Source organism: Halichoeres trimaculatus, unplaced genomic scaffold (assembly GCF_033239565.1).
Source record: "Halichoeres trimaculatus isolate MK-OKI-2021-1 unplaced genomic scaffold, fHalTri1.1 fHalTri1_scaffold_20, whole genome shotgun sequence".
In the NCBI taxonomy this organism is placed as follows: Eukaryota; Metazoa; Chordata; class Actinopteri; order Labriformes; family Labridae; genus Halichoeres; species Halichoeres trimaculatus.
Genome location: NW_027437198.1, coordinates 5,067,540 through 5,088,553, shown reverse-complemented (window position 1 = coordinate 5,088,553; position 21,014 = coordinate 5,067,540). Strand labels below are relative to the sequence as shown.

Here is a 21,014-nt window from a genome sequence, read left to right as displayed (position 1 = left end):
TGTCCTGATTTTGCAGTTTTTTTTTAAGTAAACCAAGCTTTGTACATCGTACATTTTCTAAATAAGCTACTTGTTGGCTGCCTTTCTGCAAAGATAACGCCCACATGAACATTTCTGTCAATAAAATAAAAAAAAACTAAATCACAACTCACTGAAGTACATCTTGTGCTTTTATTTACTAAATTATACTAAAAAAGTTATGTCTCTGAGTCCTCTTTCTGATTTCATTTGCAGTTTGTTAGTCCTGTAAGGCAGACTTCAGCATCATTAGAAGCTTCACCGGCTCAGGATCTCAGGTGGAGTGGGTGAAGTTCCTCCTCTGGCTGCATTCTTGCGGGTGATGGTGGTGCATCGTTTCAGTATCTCCTGGGCCTGCGGTCTGGGAGGGATCTTGGGTGATGATGGGCTCTTGTAAAGGTTTGGGTCAGAGATGCTGGGCATCAGCCTCCCCTCATGGGCGCTTGTCGGGCTCAGGCGGTTGCTTGATGGAGGAGGCGGCGTGCGGCTGAGCCGTATCCTGTCGTCATTGCTGGTGGGGCTCAGGTTGATGGTGGAGCTTGCAGATGAAGAGCTGAGGTCGTCGCTGAAGCTGAAGTCGGAGCTGTCCAAGCTTCCCTCGCTTTCCTCTCTCCAGCTTCTTCCACCTTGTGCGTCTGCTCCATCCATCTCCACTGTGATCGCTGGCGGAGGAGGAGGCCAGTTTGTAGGAGTGATGGCGGCTTTGGCAGCTGATGGGGGGTTTGGAGTGGTGCTCCTGGCGGGCTGAGGAGGAGCTTGCTCTGACAGGAGGTTCAGGGAGCGTGACTTCAGCCTGCTGTCAGCCTGGAGGGGTTGGGGTGAGGACGACCTGACGGGTGAGAGGAACATCAGGTTTCCCTGTGAGTGGCTGAACTGATGCGACTGCTGCTCCAGGTTGGGGACTTGGAGCGGAGAGGAGGGGCGGAAATCTTGTTGCGGAGTTGTCATGCGGATGTGAGGATAGTTGTAGGGCTGCAGGTACATGGTGGGGATGTAACCTGCTTTACCACTGTATCTGTAAAAGAAAAGGAAACAAGAGCAGGTGGGGTTAAACATCTTGATCTCTGTGTTTCAGGAAGTCATCATCAGCAGAAACACAAAGAGATGCTGAATACCTGATGAGCCACCAGCCATTATCAGACTTCTGTAGGACCTCCACCACGCTGCCGATGGGAACGGTTATCTCATCATCTTTAGTGGCCTTATAGCTCTTAACCGTACAGTACAGCATGCCTGAAGAGAAAGAAATCACCTCAGTATATATCCTCACAAGGCTGCAGAGTGAATTCAGATCATCACTGAAACTGTAAGTACCTCTTTCAGGGTTCCCATCCAGTTCATCCTCATCATCCTCATCATCATCCAGCCTCTCCAGGTAGGGAGCAGGAAACCAGGCCATGCGTTTGTCATCAGTCTCCACCAGCCACCACCCTGAAGCAGCAGAACCACACAGTAAACATCCAGCAGGTCTCAGTGTGTTTAGATCACCAAGGTCTGGATCAGTGAGTCCTCACCTGCTTTGTCTTTGATGAGCACGTCCACTTTTTCATCCAGCGCCACTTTCAAAGGTTTGTTCTTGGTGTCTTTGGTCTCATACGGGGCCACACATCTGTATGTCTCTGTGACAAAGGGCTGGGTCACGTTACCCCCACCGGCCTGTCCTGGGAGCTCATCCTCTGAGGGCATGATCATGACGCTGAGGAGGGGGAGGAGGGGGAGAGCTGCAGGTTGGCACTCAGGGAAATGTATTTAAGATATTAAAAGCACAGATTTATACTTGATTATTCAAGAAGTCCTGTTATAATATCTGAAGTTTAGATCATGCAAGATCTGAAAAGACGGTCCTCTAGTTTGTATGGGAATAGTTGATTTTGTATATATAAATGTTTGGAGTAAAAGTTAGCTTTAAAGAAAAAAAATACATAAAATAAAATAAATAAAACAATTAAAAAGAAAAGGATGAGAGGGTGCAGACTTTTTTAACTATATAAAGGAACCTTAATTCAAATATTCTCTTTATTTCTTTTTTATTTATCTTTTTATTTTTACAAAAAAAAGTCAGAATGCTAAGATATATTTTATAATTTTACCTTTTCCCAGAACTCGGACTCAAAATTTTAAATTTAAAGTCAGAATTCCAGCTTGATTCTCAGACAAAAATAAAAAACTTAAAGTCAGATTTTAAGAAAAAAAAAAGTTTATAATAAATAAACAAAAAGAATTTATAGAAAGAAATGTATTTTCCACTGGCCTATCCTCCAAAAAAAAAAAAAAAAAAAAAATCCCCTAGTGTCCCTACTCCTCTTCCGTATTTTCTTCTGTTCCAACAAGAACATAGTTTTTCTTCACATATGGCCAATCAACATCACCCAAAGCTACAAATTGTTAACAGCAACCAGGCAAAAAATAAATAAATAAATAAAATAAAATAAAACAAAATAAATAAATTTAATTTAATAAAAAATACAATTGTTAATATTCCTGAAAAAGTCCTTTTCTTACCTGTTCTTGGAGAAATCTGGCTGCAGGTCCTGGTCTTTGGGGTGGAAGAACTGGATCAGGTCTGCAGACTGCGCGACGCGCGGGTTGCAGCTCAGAAGTGCAGTACAGTATTTCTGCAAAGACTTGAGCCGCACGAGTGACTTGGTGGGGCCCTTCTTTTTGCCTTGGCGCTTCATTTTTTGTGCTGAAAGAGAAACTCAGGAAGTCAGGACCATGCAAGCTCCACCAGCCGCGCACTTTGGCACGAATTCACCGAGCGTAACGCGCTCTCACCTTGAAACTTGGGAAGGACTCTGTCTGATTTTGAGAATTTACTTGCCGGGAATGCTTTCTTCAGTTTTTTCTAGAGATAAAAAAAAAACAGAATTTGAATTATTATTATAATTATTATTTTATGTTTGAAAATTTGGAAGAGAAACAACACCAGAAAGAAGCTACTTTTCATTTCAGATAATTTAAACTTACGTGCATTTTTACGAAATCTGCAAAAGTTCTGTAAACGACGATATCATTCTGGTCCGACCAAAGCACGGAGGTCATGTACATCTGCGGAGGGAGAATGCAGATTAATCACACAGTTGATAAATAAATCTTCTATTCGGCTCATGAACAAACTCCCCCTGCGCTCACTTTGCTCTTCTCCTTGTGCATCACTCCGATCAGACGGACACTCATGGGATACCGCTGCTCCTCCATGATAACGCTGCAGAGTCAAAGTATAGAGGGTAGTATAGGTGTGTGCTCTCTGCTCTCTGCTCTCAGTCTGGAGGAAGATTGCTGCAGAGATGCTGAGTACGTGCCTTTATATGTCGTAACGCAGTAAAGGTGTGGCCCAGTAAGTCAGGTAAAACCTCGCAGGTGGAAAATGAGCTCGTCACCTGCAGGAAAGTCCGGCATTGCTCCAGCAAAGTGACTCTTCAGCGACATCAATGTCAGGAATTTGCTCTGCTCGGGTGTAAGAGTGAGGCAACACTTTCATGGAAACATTCTGGGCTCCCATTTCCGGTCCTGTACATTTTATTTTTTCCATTATAATTCAGAGGGAAAAGTCAGAATTCTGATTTGTTTTTTTTTTGGAATAATAATGAAAAAGGGGACTTTTATATTTTTTTTTTCTTAACCTGGCCAAACACACCTGACTTTGTGTAGCCTATGTGCAGGGGCGTATTTAGTGGTTTGGGGGCCCAAGGCAAACCCAGCCAATGGGGCCCTCTATGTCCTTGTAACTCATCTTCCTCGGAGCTAGACTGGCCTTCCCTGGGTCCACTGTCTCTTTCTGAGAATCAAGGCATGAGACAGTGCTAATCTATTACATGGTAACTTAACGCAACTAAATGCATTTCCTCAAGTTCTGTACTTTAGTTTGATTTTGAAAAAAGTGAATACATAATTTAGTCCACTTTGTCCTGGATTTGAGATCTCTTATGGTCAATTGACAGCTTATTTGTCCCACAGTGGGGAATTTACAGAGTAACAGCAACAAACAAGAAAGTATGAAGAGAAAAACATTACAATAGGTCAATATTGAAAAAAATAATTTAGTAAATAAAAAATATGTAAATATCAAGTACAACATAAAACTGGAAAAAAATCTACCAAAAATGGTGATATTTACAGTTACCACACTTTTTGGTACTATTATTTTAAAGTTAATGTATTTTTATTTGACCCCCTGTCCAGTGAGTTATGTATCCAAAAAATAGATTTTGTACAATTATGTTTATCACCAACTCAAAAAGTTTGATTTTGAGAAAATTATCCTGTTTCCTGGGCTAGATAAAGTCCTTAAAATCCCAAAAGTCTTATATGTTTATCTCAGATCTCAGAGCAACATTGTTTTTATTTCCGACTTGGTTGAAAATAAGAAAAAAATGGGGCAAAAAAGTGTTTTTTTTTTACCACTTTCTTCCTGAATCATATTTTCAGATGTGTTGTAACATGGAATAGCCCATTGAATAAGAAGGGAGGGGGAGTACCCAAAACCATCATTAAAGATTAAGCCTTTTGATGTATTTTGAAGCATGTGAAGTAAGATTTAGAAAAAAGAAATGCTTTCAATTGAAGAGAACTTCATAAATCAGTTTTTAAGAGATGCTTTGGGGGCCCCTGGGAATCTTGGGGCCCCAAGCAACTGCCTGTGTTTGCCTAATTGTAGCTACGCCCCTGCCTATGTGTGAATTTTTCTTGCCTGCAGTTTTTAAGGAGTCATTAAGTCAAAGTGGAACGGAGCAGAATGGCAGTAGGGGCCGGTTTGCAAACCGCACCATGTCCTCTGGATGTTATGAGGGCCCGTCCTTTCAGTTTTTGGGACTTTCTCGAGCAGGAACCTGTTGGTGTGTTAAGTAAAGTCCACAACTCCTTCCTAAGTCCTGAGGCCTTGGGGGAAGTCCCTGCAGTGGAAACTAGCTTTAATGAGGACGTGCAACACTGTGTGTTTCTTTACAGTGACACTGGAATGAATGAATGAATGAAACATAGGTGTGGTAATCTGAACAAATGAAATGCTTTGGATATTTGACGTTAAGGAAAGCCTGTCACACCAGTTGGGATCTCCCACATTTATTCAGTAGCCTATTTTGGATCTAAACTGATTTCCTGTCTTGAAAACAGAAGATGGGTTTTATTTATCCTTGACTCTGCTGTTTTCTTCCTCAAAAGCAAGTAATCCACTATTTGCTTGAGATAAATGTGCAATGATTCACTGATGTGACTTATCTATTTATTTATTCATTTATTTTTCTCATTTTAAATATACAAGCTCAAAGTAGGGGTGCCAGCCTCTTGGGATGTCACAGAAACTTTAAGGAAAGAGGAAGGTAGTTTTATTTATTTATTTATTTATTTATTTATTTATTTATTTATTTATCTATTTATTTATTTATTTATTTATTTATTATCATTTTTATAAATCTTCATATAAATCTTTTTTTATTTTATTAATTAATTAATTAATTTTTTTAACTAGAAAACTATCTTCCACATAAATCATATTTAAAAAAAAAAAAAAGCTTTGAAACCATTTTAGCTAGATTTCATCACTTGGCCTTGAAGAATTACTTGGAAACTAATAACAGATGGAAAGAATAATAATTTGTAAACGTGGGATGAGGAAGACATATTTCACATTTGTTTTCTTTTGTGCTTTTGTGTTTGTGCCTCTTCCGTTCTGTTACCTGTAGCACGTACACTGAATGTGCCACATTTTTTCATTATTTTGCGTCATTTCTACTGTTCTCAGGAAAGCTATTACTGGCTTGATCATTAACTTGTTAGAAAATGAACTCAGAAATAAACAATAAATACCTTAATGAATAAAAAATTAAATCAATGTCAATTTTAAATGTCCCTAAAATTCTCTGAGTGCCGCGTTGTTTTTGCAAGACTAAGAAAAGAGACACAGCCCTTGACTCTTGAAGCTCTGCAGAAATCAAAACAAGTTCTTACTCATTTAGTCTCACTGCTTAATACAGTTTTGAACAATGCAGAGCATGAACTCTGCGTTTCCTGGAAAGATATCTCACGTAGCTGTCACTGAACTGGTTTGTAGAGTGATGCAAGAAAATAGGGCCTGCATTGTTTTTTTTTGTTTGTTTGTTTGTTTTTTCTTTTGTTTGTCTGTTTGATTCTCGATTTGCAGCAGGAAAAAGCAACAATCCCACACAGACTGGACTGTTACCTGTTTTCATTATAAGCACAAGATTATTACAGACAGAAACAGCAGTGCTCTTAGCCATAACAAGAAGTTGGAGCAGTTTTGAGTCACAGACATTGCAAAGAGTGATGAACCTGGAGCCTTTTTTGATCCACTGCTGACATCTGCTGGGAGCTGCTGTTATTGCTATTTTTTAACTCCTGCATGAATAGCTGAAAAATAGCCTGCAACTGATTTCTTTTTCTTTTTAAACTTAATTTAAGAAAACCCTTCAAAAGATGTTTGTGAATAACAAAGAAAAATGAAAAAGAAAGGCTGAATTTATTTTGGATCACCTTCACTTGAGTGGGACAGGAATACCACGAAAGGAGTCATTTATTGGGATCTGCTCTTGGGTTTTTCAGGATATGGAAGTGGAGTGACATGGCAATCATCCAGAACAACATGACCCAAAGGCAGGCCGAGTTATTCAGTAACCAGGATTTTAGTTACCGTGCCTTTCTTAAGAAAAAGTCTTATCAGTGCAGATGGAGTAGTTGTCCAACTGACAAAAAGTGAGAAAAAAAACTACGAGGAAGGCTTGACCACAGAAAAAAAAGGTCTATTGCAAGATAATAAGGAAAAACTGTAAATCACTGACCAGAGAAAAACAAAAGAAGTATAAAGCATGGATGCAGTGTGAACGGGGTTTCCACTGAATTAAGGTCTAAGGGGAACAAAAATTTGACCTAAGTATCCTCCTCTGTTTGTCATACACTTCCTTTTGTTTTGAGCTTGAATTGCCTGACAGTTGACGTAAGTCAAATTAAAAAACAAAAAGCTTTTGTTCCTGTAAATTAATCCAACCTATACTAGTTGCAATCATATTGAGTAAATTCAATCAATCAATCAAAATTTATTTATATAGCACTTTTCATGCCTAACGTTGGCAACACAAAGTGTTTGACAAATCAAAAAAAAACAAACAAAAAAAAATTTGTGTACAACCCTCCACCTCTAACCCACCAACCCACACAGTTGATTAAAATCCCTGCAGAAGAACTGTGGAAAAGCTATTTGGAGACCTTCATGAGGAAACACTGAAAGTGAAGTAAATGTTAAACTCACAGTAAGAAAATAAAACAACCCAGCTAAAAAAAAACAAAACAAATAAGATTAAAAAAAAGTATTACAAGATTAAAGCAGTAAAAAAGAAACAATGTAGAGCTTTAACTTAAAGATACAAAAATTAAAAAGCTGAAAGCAACAGTGCAGTAAATAAGAAGACAAATAGTTAGGTTAAGACATATAAAAAGAGCTAAATATATATTGAACTTAAAGTTAGGACTTTAAAAAGACGAAGATCCAAACATAATTAGATAAATAGATAAATAAGTAAAAGTAAAAATAAAACTCAGTTAAAGGCCAGACTAAAAAAAATGAAATGATTTTTTTTTTTTATTTCAGTGTAGCCCCTGGTTAGTTTTTCATGGTGTTATATCTATATTTAAGCAAGGCAAGTGCTTTACAGCTAAAGTAAAATAAACTCAATATGCAAAATAAAATTATTCCATAAAACATTAAAATCATAAATCAAATTTAACTAAAAGTGAGGAGTGCAGATAAAATATATTTCAAGTTGTCATATGAAAAGACAATAAGAGCTGTTTTCAGCCGGGATTTGAGTGTTATCAGAGTTGAGGCCTGTCTCTCATCTTGTGGAAGACTGTTGCAGATTTTAGGGGCATAAAAGTGGAACTCTATCATGTCAGAGATGGACTTTGGGGCTAAATTATGAAGAGACTTGTTCACACACAGAGCTGTTTTAAAGACTATTCTCTGAGCCACAGGAAGTCACGGCAGAGACCTGAGCTCTGGATTGATGTGGTCGTGTTTCATGTTTCTGGTCAGGACTGGAGCAGCAGCACTCTGGATGTGCAGCTGTCTTACAGCTGGTTTAAAGCAGGGGTCATAAAACTCTTTTAGACCACAGACCCTTCTCAGGATAGACATTTTTCCAAGGACCCCCTCACTACTGTTACAATGGTTAGCTTAATATAAATACTATGCAATAATATATGTAAGGGATAATGTAGAGCGAGCCGGTCACTCACTATAGAGATATAAACACCGACAGGGTGATGCAGGACCCCGAGGCGAAGCGGTGGTACAAACCGCATGTATATACGTCTTTCGGCTGATTGATACGATATGACGTGATTCGCCCGAGTCTTTCAGAAGCGTCCTTAACAACGGTCTGATATTCAGAAATAACAGACCGTAGAATGTTGTAATTGACCAATCAGGATCGAGCATTTGACAATGCAGTGTAATAATATGTAGTATTTTGTAACAATAGAATTAGGCTACATTTCAACTTTTACTAACTCCAAGTAATTTCTTTTGTAAACTTTGGGGTAATGTTACCTCCAAGGCAGTAGTGTGCTCAGGGGGGTGGCCTGCACGCACTGAAGTAATCTCTTGGGAGCCAAAACGTTTGTCAAAAATGGCCTCCCGGTTTGCAAACACACTTAACTGCCCTGTTGGGTGGTTGAAAAATGGTGAACTGTCCTCTTGGGTCGCAAAAACACACACTATATGGGCCATTTTTTAAATAATATTTTCTGCTTTTTGCCCCTGCACTTTAAAAAGTCTGTGCACACCACTGCACCAAGGGTTTTTTTTTTTGTTTAATAGACACGTCATGATCAATCCCATGGCACAAAACTAAAGTTGGTGGGAGTATTGGACAAATAGCTGCTTTTATGGTGCCAGAGATCCCAGTTTGTTGATATGCTTTTTCAATGATATAGCACACTTTTACAGTAGTTTCTTAACAGTACCCCACTTTGAGAAACGCTGGTTTGGAGAGCCCGGTGAGTTGACCGTTGAAGTCAAGTCTTGTTTCTGAGCCACAAACAATGATTTCAGTTTTGTCTGAGTTTAGCTGGAGGTATTGTTTTTCATCCACACACTGATCTGATATTTATTTCAATTTATTTGTTGTGGGTCTTTATCTGAATCAGAAATATTAAATCTAATGTTGCTTTTAAAAACAACATGGAAGTATAACACATTATTTTTTCCCAGATTATGAAAAATTATACTCCTGAATCAGGACAATCAGCTACAGATTAACTATTTTTAACAGCTGGACTCTGGAGGTAATTGCAAAAAACAACCCAGAAATTTAACAAGAAACAAATGTGTAGAAAATATGACACTCTTTATTTATTTCTCCTCACACAATCACTGCAGCTGTATCATACATCATCTCCTTTAAACAAACTGACTTCAAATGACACACTCCCATATAAACATTTCTTTCTGACATTGCACATTTTTCTCTGACGTGATTCATAAAAAAGCGAAATTATCTTGAAGTCTTTTGGATTTTATCCAACTGAACATAAGTTAAAAAAATCATACTGCCATCAGTTATCCCCATCAAATCCGCTGAGTCATGCTGCAGTCGGGTGAATCAGCATAAAGTCTAAGAGCAACCATGGAGCAGGCAGGAAGGGGTGGAGTACATGCAGTCTCCAGAAAAAAAGAAAAACTTAAACCAACCTATCCTCTTGAAAAGTTCAACTTCTTTTTTTCCACAAATTCTCCTACGGAAATTATTTTGTTGAAATAAAACTACAAATATTATCTTTTTAAAAACAATTATGAACTTAAACTTTTAAAAGTGTAAGGCAGAGGGTTTTTTTCTAAAGCATCAAAGGCGGGTTTATCTCTCCTCACCTTTTTCCACTCAACATTATCAGCTGCAAAAGGACCATTACGCACTTCTTTTTTTAGGTGTAGACAAAAACACTTTGTGGGCAACAGGTGTCGATGTAACATCCAGCTACTGTACAATATTAAAACTGCAGTAATGACTTTATGGGCAACATTGATCTTCTGTAGATGAGAATACAGGAAGCAGCAGACTGAAACCAAAGGTCAGTTGATGCCACATTAACTGTTAAGTTGCTGTTCTTCTTCTCCTCTCCAACATGTTGACACCTTTGAGCACTGTGCTGGAATGTTCTGTCACATATCTGAGCTTCAACACTGGTTACATCAGTTCAATAAATCCTTTTCTTAAGCTTTTCAACTCAACATCATCCAAGAAAAATAAAAATAAATCAAACACTCTGGAAGACGGATGAAACAGTAAAGTGGTGTTAGAATTTCTAGAGAACTTTGGCTTGCATAGAAATATCAGAGGTGAGGCAGAGAGATAACTGTTCAGAGAGGGTTCTTTTTGGTAATAACTGTTATTTCATTATAAATGAGCTGTTCAGATGCCATCATCGCTCTGATCATAGCTACCTCCCACATTCAGCTGTTGCTTTTCAGCAAAACATTATTAACAAACAATACTATCCCTGAGCAACCAGACCACAACCGACAGTCTTCCATACCTCGCTAAAGTAGAAACTCAACATCTGACACCTTTTGGCAACAACCTGCTGTTTAACTCCACACAGATCATCTCAGGGCTTCAGAGCCAGACCGCAAGATGGATATAACTTTAAAAGAAGAAAAAACGTAACTGGACAAATCTCTTACCACAACTTTTCACCGTATTCTTTCACAGCTCTTACCTAAAAGGCATTTATTTTGTGTCTCTGCTGAAGGAAAACCTGTTTTGATTTCCCTGTGAGAGCATGAAGAAATCAGGTTGCACAAAATGAAAATTAAAGTAGTGATCAAAAGCAAGGATCAAAATTAAATTCAAGGCAAACAGCAGTCTAATGTTCACTGTAAAAGCGGTCCATCCATCACTGATCTTTCACAAGCTCCTCCCTCCCTCCCCTCTCTACTCCTCTGCCGTCTTCCTCTCAGTCCGTCAGTGGAGTATCTGATCACAGGTTGAGCTCCCAGCAGAAAGGAAACAGGATCAGCTCCAGTCTTTTCATTTAAGGGGCTCTCGATCCATCCCACCTCGTTTAATCACAGAGCAGCAAGAACAGTCCACGACTCGACTCAGCACTCATCCGTGTGTTTGTCACCGGAACTCATAAATAGGCATACTGTGCTCCCGCACATGGTTAAGGTTTAGAGACTGGTACCTGTAAATGCAGGAAAAACAAACCATTTAAGTGATATTCTGGGATGGAACAAGTTGGGTCCTATCACAAGGTTTAGGGCAGAAATTACCCCTACAGCAGCAGAAGCCCAGGGCGCACGCACCAAACACCCCCTCCCTGCTCCTCTGCCGGTTTCCTCTGCACTCAGACGGGGCCATATTTTACTTAACCAAAAACACAAAAAATCTGATATGGGTCTGCATTCACGCTTTATTTAGAGAATTTTCAGCGCGTTACTGGCTCTCATAATCAGTCATCTTTACGTTGTTATTGCATAATTCGTCCTGGCAGACTACCTTAGTTTGTTTATATCTGGCACGCCGCACGGACTGATACACTAAGCGGCGAGCGCCTCGTAGCCAGCTGTGGCTCTGCAGCAGAGGTAGTGCCGTTTTACGATACGATGAGAACTAGAGCCTTATTTAGTGGTGTTTTTGTGTGAAAGTAACACTCTGAAAATTCTGTAAATAAAGCGTGAATGCAGACCGATATCAGATTTTTTTGGTGGGAGTCCGTTTATTTGTGTTTTTGGTCAAGTAAAAAATGGCCTCGTCTGAGTGCAGAGGAAACCGGCCGAGGAGCAGGGAGGGGGTGTTTGGCTCACATCAGAGAGCAACAAAGGAACAATGTTTACTATGTGTGTAGTTACCATTCAGAGCTCCTGTGGTAATAGTAGCCCTCAATAGTAGCTGTGGACTTTTGGAAGCAGATATAATAAAAGCCAGCAAAAGAGGCACCGCTGATGTCTTTAATGGTGTGATCTGGAACAAGAAACTGCTCCTGGGGATGCAGAGAAAAAACAAATAAACCTTCAGTCTCCATGAGATGTCCAGAAATTTGTAAAAAAAATAAAAATAAAAATAAAAAAAAGGACACGTGATCATGAGTGACTCTGTAATGAACTGACCTTCCATCTCATGAAGACATAATCACTGTTGTCCAGAGCTTCATAGTCAAAGTCATCTGAGTTGAAGCTTTTGGCATATTTATAAAAAGGCTTGAACTTCCCCTGTTCAGAAATAATTAAACAACAGTCAACACAACAGAAACATATGACAAAATAACAGAAAGCAGTTTCATTACGGACTCTAAATTTTTAAAGGTGCAATGTGTAGAAGTTTGCAGCACATCACCGAACAGAACACACAAACGGCCATGTTTGTCTACGGCAGATTTTAGGGGACAGAAAGAGCGAAATGCGGTTTTCAATACAAGCCTGGATGCTGGTCCTGAAATCTATCTGGAAGTCAGGAGGGGAAGAAGAGAGGGGGCGGTTGTTGGTTTTACAGTAGAAGAAGAAGAAAGTTGTTGTTGAAGAAGAAGAAGAAGAAGAAGAAGAAGAAGAAGAAGAAGAAGAAGTATATTTTTGTTTTTGTTGTTGTGTATGAAAGAATTTTTATTGAGAGTATTTTCTGATGGAAAATCACAAACATGCATCACATGAGTGTGAAGGAAGAAATGAAGAGAAACCGGGACAGACAACGACTAAAAGGAGAGTAAACATGGGTGTAGAGTTTCCAAGCTGGGAGTCATCAATGAAAAAGTTGGGTCTGAAGGAAGACGCTGAAGTTGGCTGTTTTCTGCTCCACAGGTAAAGGTAACACGTACCGTTGGAGAACATTTCTGTAGCAACGTTTATTGGTTGTAAAGGTCATGGTTTATTGTTTATGGTACAGTCTAACAAACGTTGTTGTTTCTCTGAGAGTTTTCTTTTCTCTCTGACAGTCAGAGGTGGATTGGTGCTTCATTGTTGAAGGCTAGCTCTGTCAAACAGAACATGAGCTATCAGAGGGCGATGTGTCTGTCATGGAGCTTTCTGCCTGTTGTTTCTCCAGCTATGAGACATGTCCCTCAGCGTCAACGCCATCAACATGATGATCAGAATAAATGAGGCCATCTTCAGGATCCCCTTTGATCTGCGAAGGCTGAGAATCGCTGAGTGATGGGATGTTTTAGGAGCAGATGGACTCATTCTGAAATCTGAACACTGCATGTCGCTAAAATTCTGACTTTTACACACTGCACCTTTAAATTGAGAACTATTAAATGATATTTTGAGTCACAAAATGCTTTTAAACAAAAATATTTCTAGGGTTCTATAAAATTACATTTATTTAAATTACAGCTAAAAAGAAATGAAGACCCCCCCCCCCCCCCCCCCCATTATTTAATGAAAGGTAGCAAAAAAAGGATCTCACAGGGTTAGATACGAAAAAAGAAAATCAAAAACAAAAATCAATCAGTCATACCCAATGCTTTCTGTCCACATCTTCATCTGCATCCCACTTCCTGGTTAAAAACGGCCTTTTTTGACTGATGATTTCACCGGCAAAGAATGTGGTGAGTGTTGGATACTCCTTTCACACAAAGCAGAGGAGAGAAGAAGAAAAAACCTTGATTAAAGCTTTCTTTCCTTCAGCAGCCTTTTCCAGTCTTTTAAGTGCTGAATATCTAAATGAGTCGGTTGAGAGAAAAGTCAAACAGGGGATCTTAAGTTTGGATGCTGTTTATTTTTCTGCAGTAACCACCTAAGTAAGAAAAAAACAGGTTCAGATTCCTCACGATAAATGTTGGTTGGTTAAAATGAGACTTGTATCTCTAAGGCCACACACAGCCTCTACTCATCTTTCACACCACCCTGCCACAGCCAAAAACGCACTACAGAGTTCTGCTGGCCTGTTCCCTCCACACGTTGCATAATGTAATGAGTATACAGTTGACACACTTGCGCTAAGAACTCAAGTCTAGACCTGACAGCAGAAGTTGAACCTTATGCCTCATATTTGTCTTATTCAGTGTGACATAATGTAGCTAGTATCAATCAGGTGGAAACCAGTTACAACACGCTGCCGTGTGCTAACAGTTTATCTTTAGATAGAATAAAGGTCAGTATTACTGACCTAGTTTTCAAGCTTACCTCAGTCAGGGGGGGCGCTAGTGAGCACCATATGGAATAGACGCGTTTCACCCAGGCTGCTCTCAAGTCCTAATTATTTCGGTCAAAAAGTTAATTTTCGGGAGTATTTGCCGACTTTTTTGTACAATTTCATACTCCTAAACGACTTAACATGACAAAGCCAAAAGCGGACCGCGGCAAGAGGACGGATAAAGTCCCGAATGACGATGAGCTGCCCTCGGAGCAGGACGAGCATGCCGCTGCAGCCACGGAGCCAAGAAACGAAACCCAAACGGTAAACGTGCTCTCTGCAATAGAGAATATGAGCAAAATGATGTCTGACCGGTTCGACACATTAGAAGCATCTCTTGCAACCACCCAAGCTTCTCTGTCGTCTCTCGGGAATCGTGTTAAAGAAATAGAGGAAGCCAGCTCTGAGTACGATCGCCGCCTTTCTACCTTGGAGCAGACATGCACCGAAGTGCGAGCAGAAAATACTGCACTCCGCCTGAAGGTGATAGACCTCGAGGCTCGCTCCAGGCGCCAAAACATCAAGATTATTGGTCTCCCGGAAAAGATTGAGAATGGTCGCCCCACGGAGTTTGTGACGGAGTTTATCCCTGAGCTTCTAGGTGCAGGTAACTTCACCAAACCACTTGAAGTTGATCGTGCTCACCGTGTGGGAAGAGTGGCCTCTGGTAAAGACGCGCGCCCGCGCGTAATGATCGCCCGGATCCATCACTTCCAGGTGAAGGAGAAGATACTGCAGCTGGCCCGTCAACAATTTCCTCTGCACCACAACGGCAAAGCAGTTCATATTTTTCCCGATTACCCGGCGGAGGTGATGAAGGAGCGACAAGCTTTTGATGGTGTCCGTAGGAAGATACGGGATGCTGGTGGAAGGTCAGGCTTCGTCTACCCGGCGAAGCTGCGTGTAACCCACGGGGACTTGGACAAGATGTTTTCGTCGCCGCGGGAAGCTGAGGCATTTGTGGAGACTTTGGTTTGAACATTGGCTATTCATCCACCTGACGGGACATTTTCTGGTACGTGACTTGCTCTATAAGGCATGGACATTTTCATGACCGTTACAGTTTGCTTTTTTGTTTATATTGCTTGAGAGGGAGCCCTGAGGTTTCAATATTGGCTTAGCTTTAGTTCAACAGTTCATATGGTCCGGCAACCTCCATGTGAGTATTTTGGGTCTATGCTCTCACTTTGTTTGGGAAAGTGGAGCGGGGGGAAGGGGGTAATGTTCTTAAGGTTCTGGTTTGCATTGTACTTTTCTGTATTTATTTTTCTTTGGGCTACATGTGTGTACATTAACACAACTGTACTTAGATATGCATCCTAGTTCATTCACACAAGGTGGCGGTGGCATTACTTTTACCAGCTGGAATATCCGGGGAATGGGACATGCAATCAAACGTGCCAAGGTGTTTTCTCATTTAAAGGCCCTCTCTGCTGACATAGTCTACTTGCAGGAAACACACATTAATTCTGCAAAAGAAAAAATATTAAGATGCTCTTGGGTTAACCAAGTTTTCCAGTCCACATTCTCCAGTAAGGCTCGTGGTGTGGCGATTCTAATAAGCAAAACTGTTCCATTTAGACATGTTTCCACTCTGAGTGATCCCAATGGCAGATATGTGTTGGTGACAGGCTACATTTATTCCTTCCATGTCACACTTTTGAATGTTTATGCCCCCAATTTTGATGACCCAACTTTTTTCAGGAAGATATTTGGTTTACTTTCCAACTCCTCAGACACGCATATTATAATTGGTGGCGACTTTAATTGTGTGCTTGATAATTTTCTGGACAGGTCAGCAAGTACCTCTCAATTGCCTGCATCCTCCATGATGATAAAGAATTTAATGTCTTCTATGAATCTAGTAGACATCTGGAGACTGCAGTATCCCACAAAAAGAGATTATTCATTTTTTTCACCAAGACATAAGTCATTTTCAAGGATAGATTATTTTATACTAGATTCTAGTTTGATATCTAGTGTGATCTCTGTAAAGTACCACAATATTTTAATCTCAGATCATTCTCCAATCTCCCTGGTCCTCGACTTAAATCATAAAAAACAACAGTATAACTGGCGCTTTAATACATCTCTGCTCTCAGATGCATCATTTGACCAGTTTATGACTGCTAAAATTTCTGAGTTTTTGGAAACTAATGACAACTCTGAGGTTAGTGACTCTACCTTGTGGGAAACTTTTAAGGTAGTGATCAGAGGGCATATAATTTCATTTGAAACTGCAAAAAGAAGGGAAAACCGTAAGCGGTTATTAGAGATAGAGGGTCAGTTATCACAGTTGGAGACAACCTATAGGTCGTCCTCAAATTCTTTAATTCTACAGAATATTCTAAAGTTAAAGTATGAATATAACAACATTTTATCTGACCAAGTGAGGGATCAACTGTTTAAATTAAGACAAAAACATTTTGAACTAGGGGATAAGCCACAAAAAATATTGTCCCGGCAGCTAAGAGGTTTACAGGCTAGTAGAGCCATCCATAAAATTAGATCCAAATCTGGGGAAATGGTTGTTGACCCTGAAGGCATTAATGATTGTTTTAAGGAATACTATCAGCAATTATATATGTCAAAAGCCAATGGGGATGCATCAAGCTGGCTTGGATGTCTAGATCTGCCTAAGCTGGGTAAGGTTGCACAGGACGCCATAGACTCAGACATTACCATCCAGGAAATTTTAGATTCTATAAAATCATTTCCTAGTGGTAAGACTGCAGGTCCGGATGGTTTTAGCATTGAATTTTATAAAAAATACTCTGAGAAGATTGCCCCCCTTCTGCTGAGGATGTTTACACACTCATTTGAAGCAAATAAATTTCCGAACAGTCTATATGAGGCCAATATCACATTAATTCAAAAAGAGGGAAGAGATGGGACAGAACCTTCATCTTTTCGACCTATTTCTTTGTTAAACTCTGATTTGAAGATTTTTACAAAGCTATTAGCAAATAGGTTAAACAATCATATAACTTCCATCATCCATGCTGATCAAACAGGTTTCGTCCCTCACAGGTACTCATTTTTTAATGTTAGGAGGCTAATGAACATAATGTATCATAAATATGAGAAATGCCATAAGGTTGCCGCCCTGTGCTTGGATGCAGAGAAGGCGTTTGACCAGTTGGAATGGGGGTATATGTTAAAAACACTTGAGGCATTTGGATTTGGTACTAGATTTGTTTCATGGATACAACTAATATATTCCCAACCATCCTCCTCCATTCTTACCAATAGAGAAAAATCAAACTCATTTTCTATACACCGTGGGACAAGACAGGGGTGTCCCCTAAGCCCCCTCTTATTTGCGATCGCGATAGAGCCTCTTGCCATCAGTATTAGACAGCACTCTCTCATTAAGCCTATCCAGCTGGGAAATGTGGATCATTACCTTTCTTTGTATGCAGATGATGTTGTAGTTTTCCTGTCACAGCCTGAGCAGTCAATCCCGGCTTTACTTGATCTCATAAAATCATTCGGTGAGGTATCAGGATATACAATTAACTGGCAAAAGAGTGAATTTCTGTCCTTTGGTGCTGAACTTGAACCAGAATTCTTACAAAATCTTCCCTTCAAAATAACTGATAAATTGAAGTACCTTGGAGTGGTCTTACCAAGAGACCCAAAATTAATATTTAAATTTAACTTCCTGGTAGGGGTTGAGAAATTAAAAAGAGACATTGATAAATGGCGAACCCTCCCTCTCTCTATGATGGGTCGCATAAATGCTATCAAAATGGTCTCCCTTCCAAGATTTTTGTACCTTTTTCAGAATCTGCCCATTTTTCTAACAAGATCATTTTTCAAATCATTAGATACAATAATAATGCCTTTTATTTGGGGTTTTAAAGCTCACCGAATATCAAAAAAACATTTACAGAAGTCAAGAGAAAGAGGTGGGTTGGGATTGCCATGCTTTTTGCATTATTACTGGGCAGCAAATCTAAGAGCGCTTGTTTTCTGGCAGGAAGGTTATGGGAGAGAAGTTTCAGTAAACACCCCGGCGTGGGTTGCCATTGAAAAGAACGATGTTGAAAATAGTTCACTTCCAGCTCTTCTTTTTTCATCCTCTAAATTGTCTGCAACAACAAAAGTTAACAGTCAAATAATTTTGAATTGTCTGAAAATATGGCAGCAAATTAAGACGAGCTCCAAACTGCCAGACACCTCTATACAGACGCCAGTTTGTCAAAACCATGCATTTCTCCCATCCTTTACAGATTCTGCTTTTAACACTTGGAGACTAAAAGGTATACTCACTTTAAAAGATCTCTACATTGAGAAACAGTTTGCCTCATTTATTCAGCTTAAAAACAAGTACTCTCTTTCTTCCACACATTTTTTTCGATATTTACAAATAAGGAACTATGTGCGTCAGTGTGTGCCTAATTATGAGTCTCTTCCGAAAGAAGAAAGGATTCACAAGCTATTGCTGAACCCACCTAATTCAAGAAATTTAGTCTCAGACTTTGTGAAGGTGTTTTCTGAACAAGTAAATTCTGCCACGCTCCACCTGAAGAGTGCCTGGGAAGAGGATCTGGGTATACAGATTGATGATGATGTATGGGAGGAGAGCCTTTGCAGAATACGATCATGCTCTATTAATGCTAGGCACCAGCTAATTCAATTTAAAGTAATACATAGGCTTCATTATTCTAAATCTAAACTGCATAGGTTTTTTCCCACAATCTCTTCTTTATGTGATCGCTGTAAGTCTGCTGAGGGCTCTCTTTCCCACCTTTTTTGGACATGTCCAAGGCTTCATATCTTTTGGTGTGAAATATTCAACTGGTTTTCTGGAATGTATGGTTGTGTGTTCAAACCAGACCCTGAGACGGCATTATTTGGGTATTCTTCATCTCTGTCTAATCAAAGTCTCTCTGTGCAGTGCACAATCATGTATGGTATGGTAATTGCTAAAAAAGTGATATTAAATCTCTGGAAATCTGACACTGTGCCCCTGTTTAAGACCTGGTTAACTGAGCTCACATCAGTACTGCACATGGAGAAAATAAGATATTGTTTGATGGGCAATCTTGCAAAGTATTTTAGCATTTGGCAGCCCTTTATTGATTATCTTGCTCGATTTGACACAATGTCTAGAAAGTAATGTATCTGAATGCCTACCGTTCACCTTTTGAAACACCTGTAGAAATACTGAAGAAGTGATGCACTATAACAAAAAATCTAAGCCCTGTTTTGTATGTGTATTTCCTTTTTTATGTGTATATATACTCATGTATATGTGATATTATGTATGTATGTATGTATGTGTTTGTATATATGTGTATATATATATATTATATATATTTTTTTTATATTTGTATTTTTTATTTTATTTTTTTATATTTTCGTGTTTGTTTAAGCATTGAAAACTCAATAAAAATATGTTAAAAAAAAAAAAAAAGCTTACCTCAGTCAGACCTTTGATCTTTAGGTATCCACACAAATACGAGTCCTCCATTGTGACATGCTACCCAGGACAAACAAATAAAGAGTATTTTTAAAAACAGTTATGTCACTCAAGAGGGTCACAACCACAGGTGCATGAATGGTTTTCCAAAAACAGTTAAAGGACAAGGGGAAATCATTGATAGATAATAAAAATGCAAGACAAATGTTGCAAAATATTGCATATAAGAAAAGTAGTTGCTTCGAGTATTTGCACAGTACAGATTGCGTTAATTTTAAAGTATATGCAAGAATGCATTAAAGTTTGAATAAGAATTCACAAAAACAGTTTTTTATATTAAATTTTAAAAAAACAGCTGCGAAGAACCCACTAAATTGTAGATGCTTTGATAGTTTTGAAGAGTTCTTCGGGGACAAACACATTCTTTGACTAGAACTGAAATGCAGGTAGGCGTTACAGTAAGTATGGTGGCATAATAACTGTGCTTGTGGGTCAATAACACTCGTTTTGGGAGCTAGAGGTACAAGTTGCCTACGTGTTAGGGTGGTATGTTTTCTGAAAAATAACTAACAAAAAGTTGACTCCTGTAGTTTTGTCATTACTCGTAATGCCAAAGCAGAAAAAGTAGCTCGGACTAGCTCAAAAGTAGGTCAGTATGTTAGTAATTTATGCCAACCAGCTGAAAAATGAGCCCACTAAGCTAATGTTAGCCAAGTTAGCAACTAGGCAACAAATACGCTGAGTTCGCAGATGACAGCCAACAAAATTAACACAAATATCAAGCAGGATATGAACTTAATAAAACATTACCTGCAATACAACCTCAACGTCGTAGGAGTTGCCTTTGCTCTTCTGATATCCCCGAAACTGTGAGCCGCTGTACAGCAGCGAGGTGGCCACCCCCGGCTGGTAAGTGTTGATCGGGGCAGGGGGGTAAAGAGAGGCCGGGGATGGGCAGGCCAAGCCGGTGGTACTGCAGCACTCTGCTCGGACAGGCATAATGAGCGCAATAGTGTCACCGTCAGCAACCGTCATGAACTTAACGACGGAGGATACAACAACAAGAGAGAGAAGGGAGACTGACAGAGGAGGGTCTGTCAGTGGTTTAAGCCCCTGAAGTCAGACAACTTCTCTTGATTTGGGAGGCTAGTCCATGGAAATGCTACTGGAGAGGGATACTACACTATGCGACGTCGCATGCTGCATTCAAGTTCTCATAGGATAATCCCACTCAAATGTTTTAAGACCCATTCGGGAAGTCATTCTTCCGACTTTTGAGGTCCAAGCCTTAAGTCGTCGCATTAAAAAATAACACACATTTGAAATAAAATGCTTTGTATGATTTTTTTTTTAAACTATGCACAAGAGCCCCTCCCGACCACGTCTTAAGAGGCAAAATGAGAAATATGCAAGTTTAATCATACAAA

At 39.5% G+C, this 21,014-nt stretch overlaps 1 protein-coding gene across 1 annotated transcript; it reads right to left on the bottom strand.

Annotated features, from left to right (window-relative positions):
• Positions 1-276: 276 nt before the first annotated feature.
• On the bottom strand, positions 277-20,784 carry gid4 (GID complex subunit 4 homolog). Its single transcript, XM_074696323.1, has 11 exons — positions 20,398-20,784; positions 19,588-19,647; positions 13,482-13,589; positions 12,140-12,241; positions 11,882-12,012; positions 11,155-11,214; positions 1,533-1,714; positions 1,333-1,449; positions 1,134-1,251; positions 562-1,033; positions 277-408 (listed from the first exon to the last, which is right to left on the bottom strand). The coding sequence occupies exons 1-11, from the start codon at positions 20,620-20,622 to the stop codon at positions 277-279; spliced, it is 1,707 nt and encodes a 568-aa protein (XP_074552424.1). The 5' UTR covers positions 20,623-20,784.
• Between the last annotated feature and the right edge of the window lie 230 nt (positions 20,785-21,014).

Excerpts from the sequence above, each read along its gene's own strand:
- gid4 (XM_074696323.1), bottom strand. The coding sequence starts at position 20,622 with ATGACGGTTGCTGACGGTGACACTATTGCGCTCATTATGCCTGTCCGA. Across the intron at positions 1,450-1,532 it reads GCTCATCAAAGACAAAGCAG|GGTGGTGGCTGGTGGAGACT; the intron begins GTGAGGACTCAC and ends CTGCTGCTTCAG. Across the intron at positions 1,252-1,332 it reads GGATGGGAACCCTGAAAGAG|GCATGCTGTACTGTACGGTT; the intron begins GTACTTACAGTT and ends CTTTCTCTTCAG.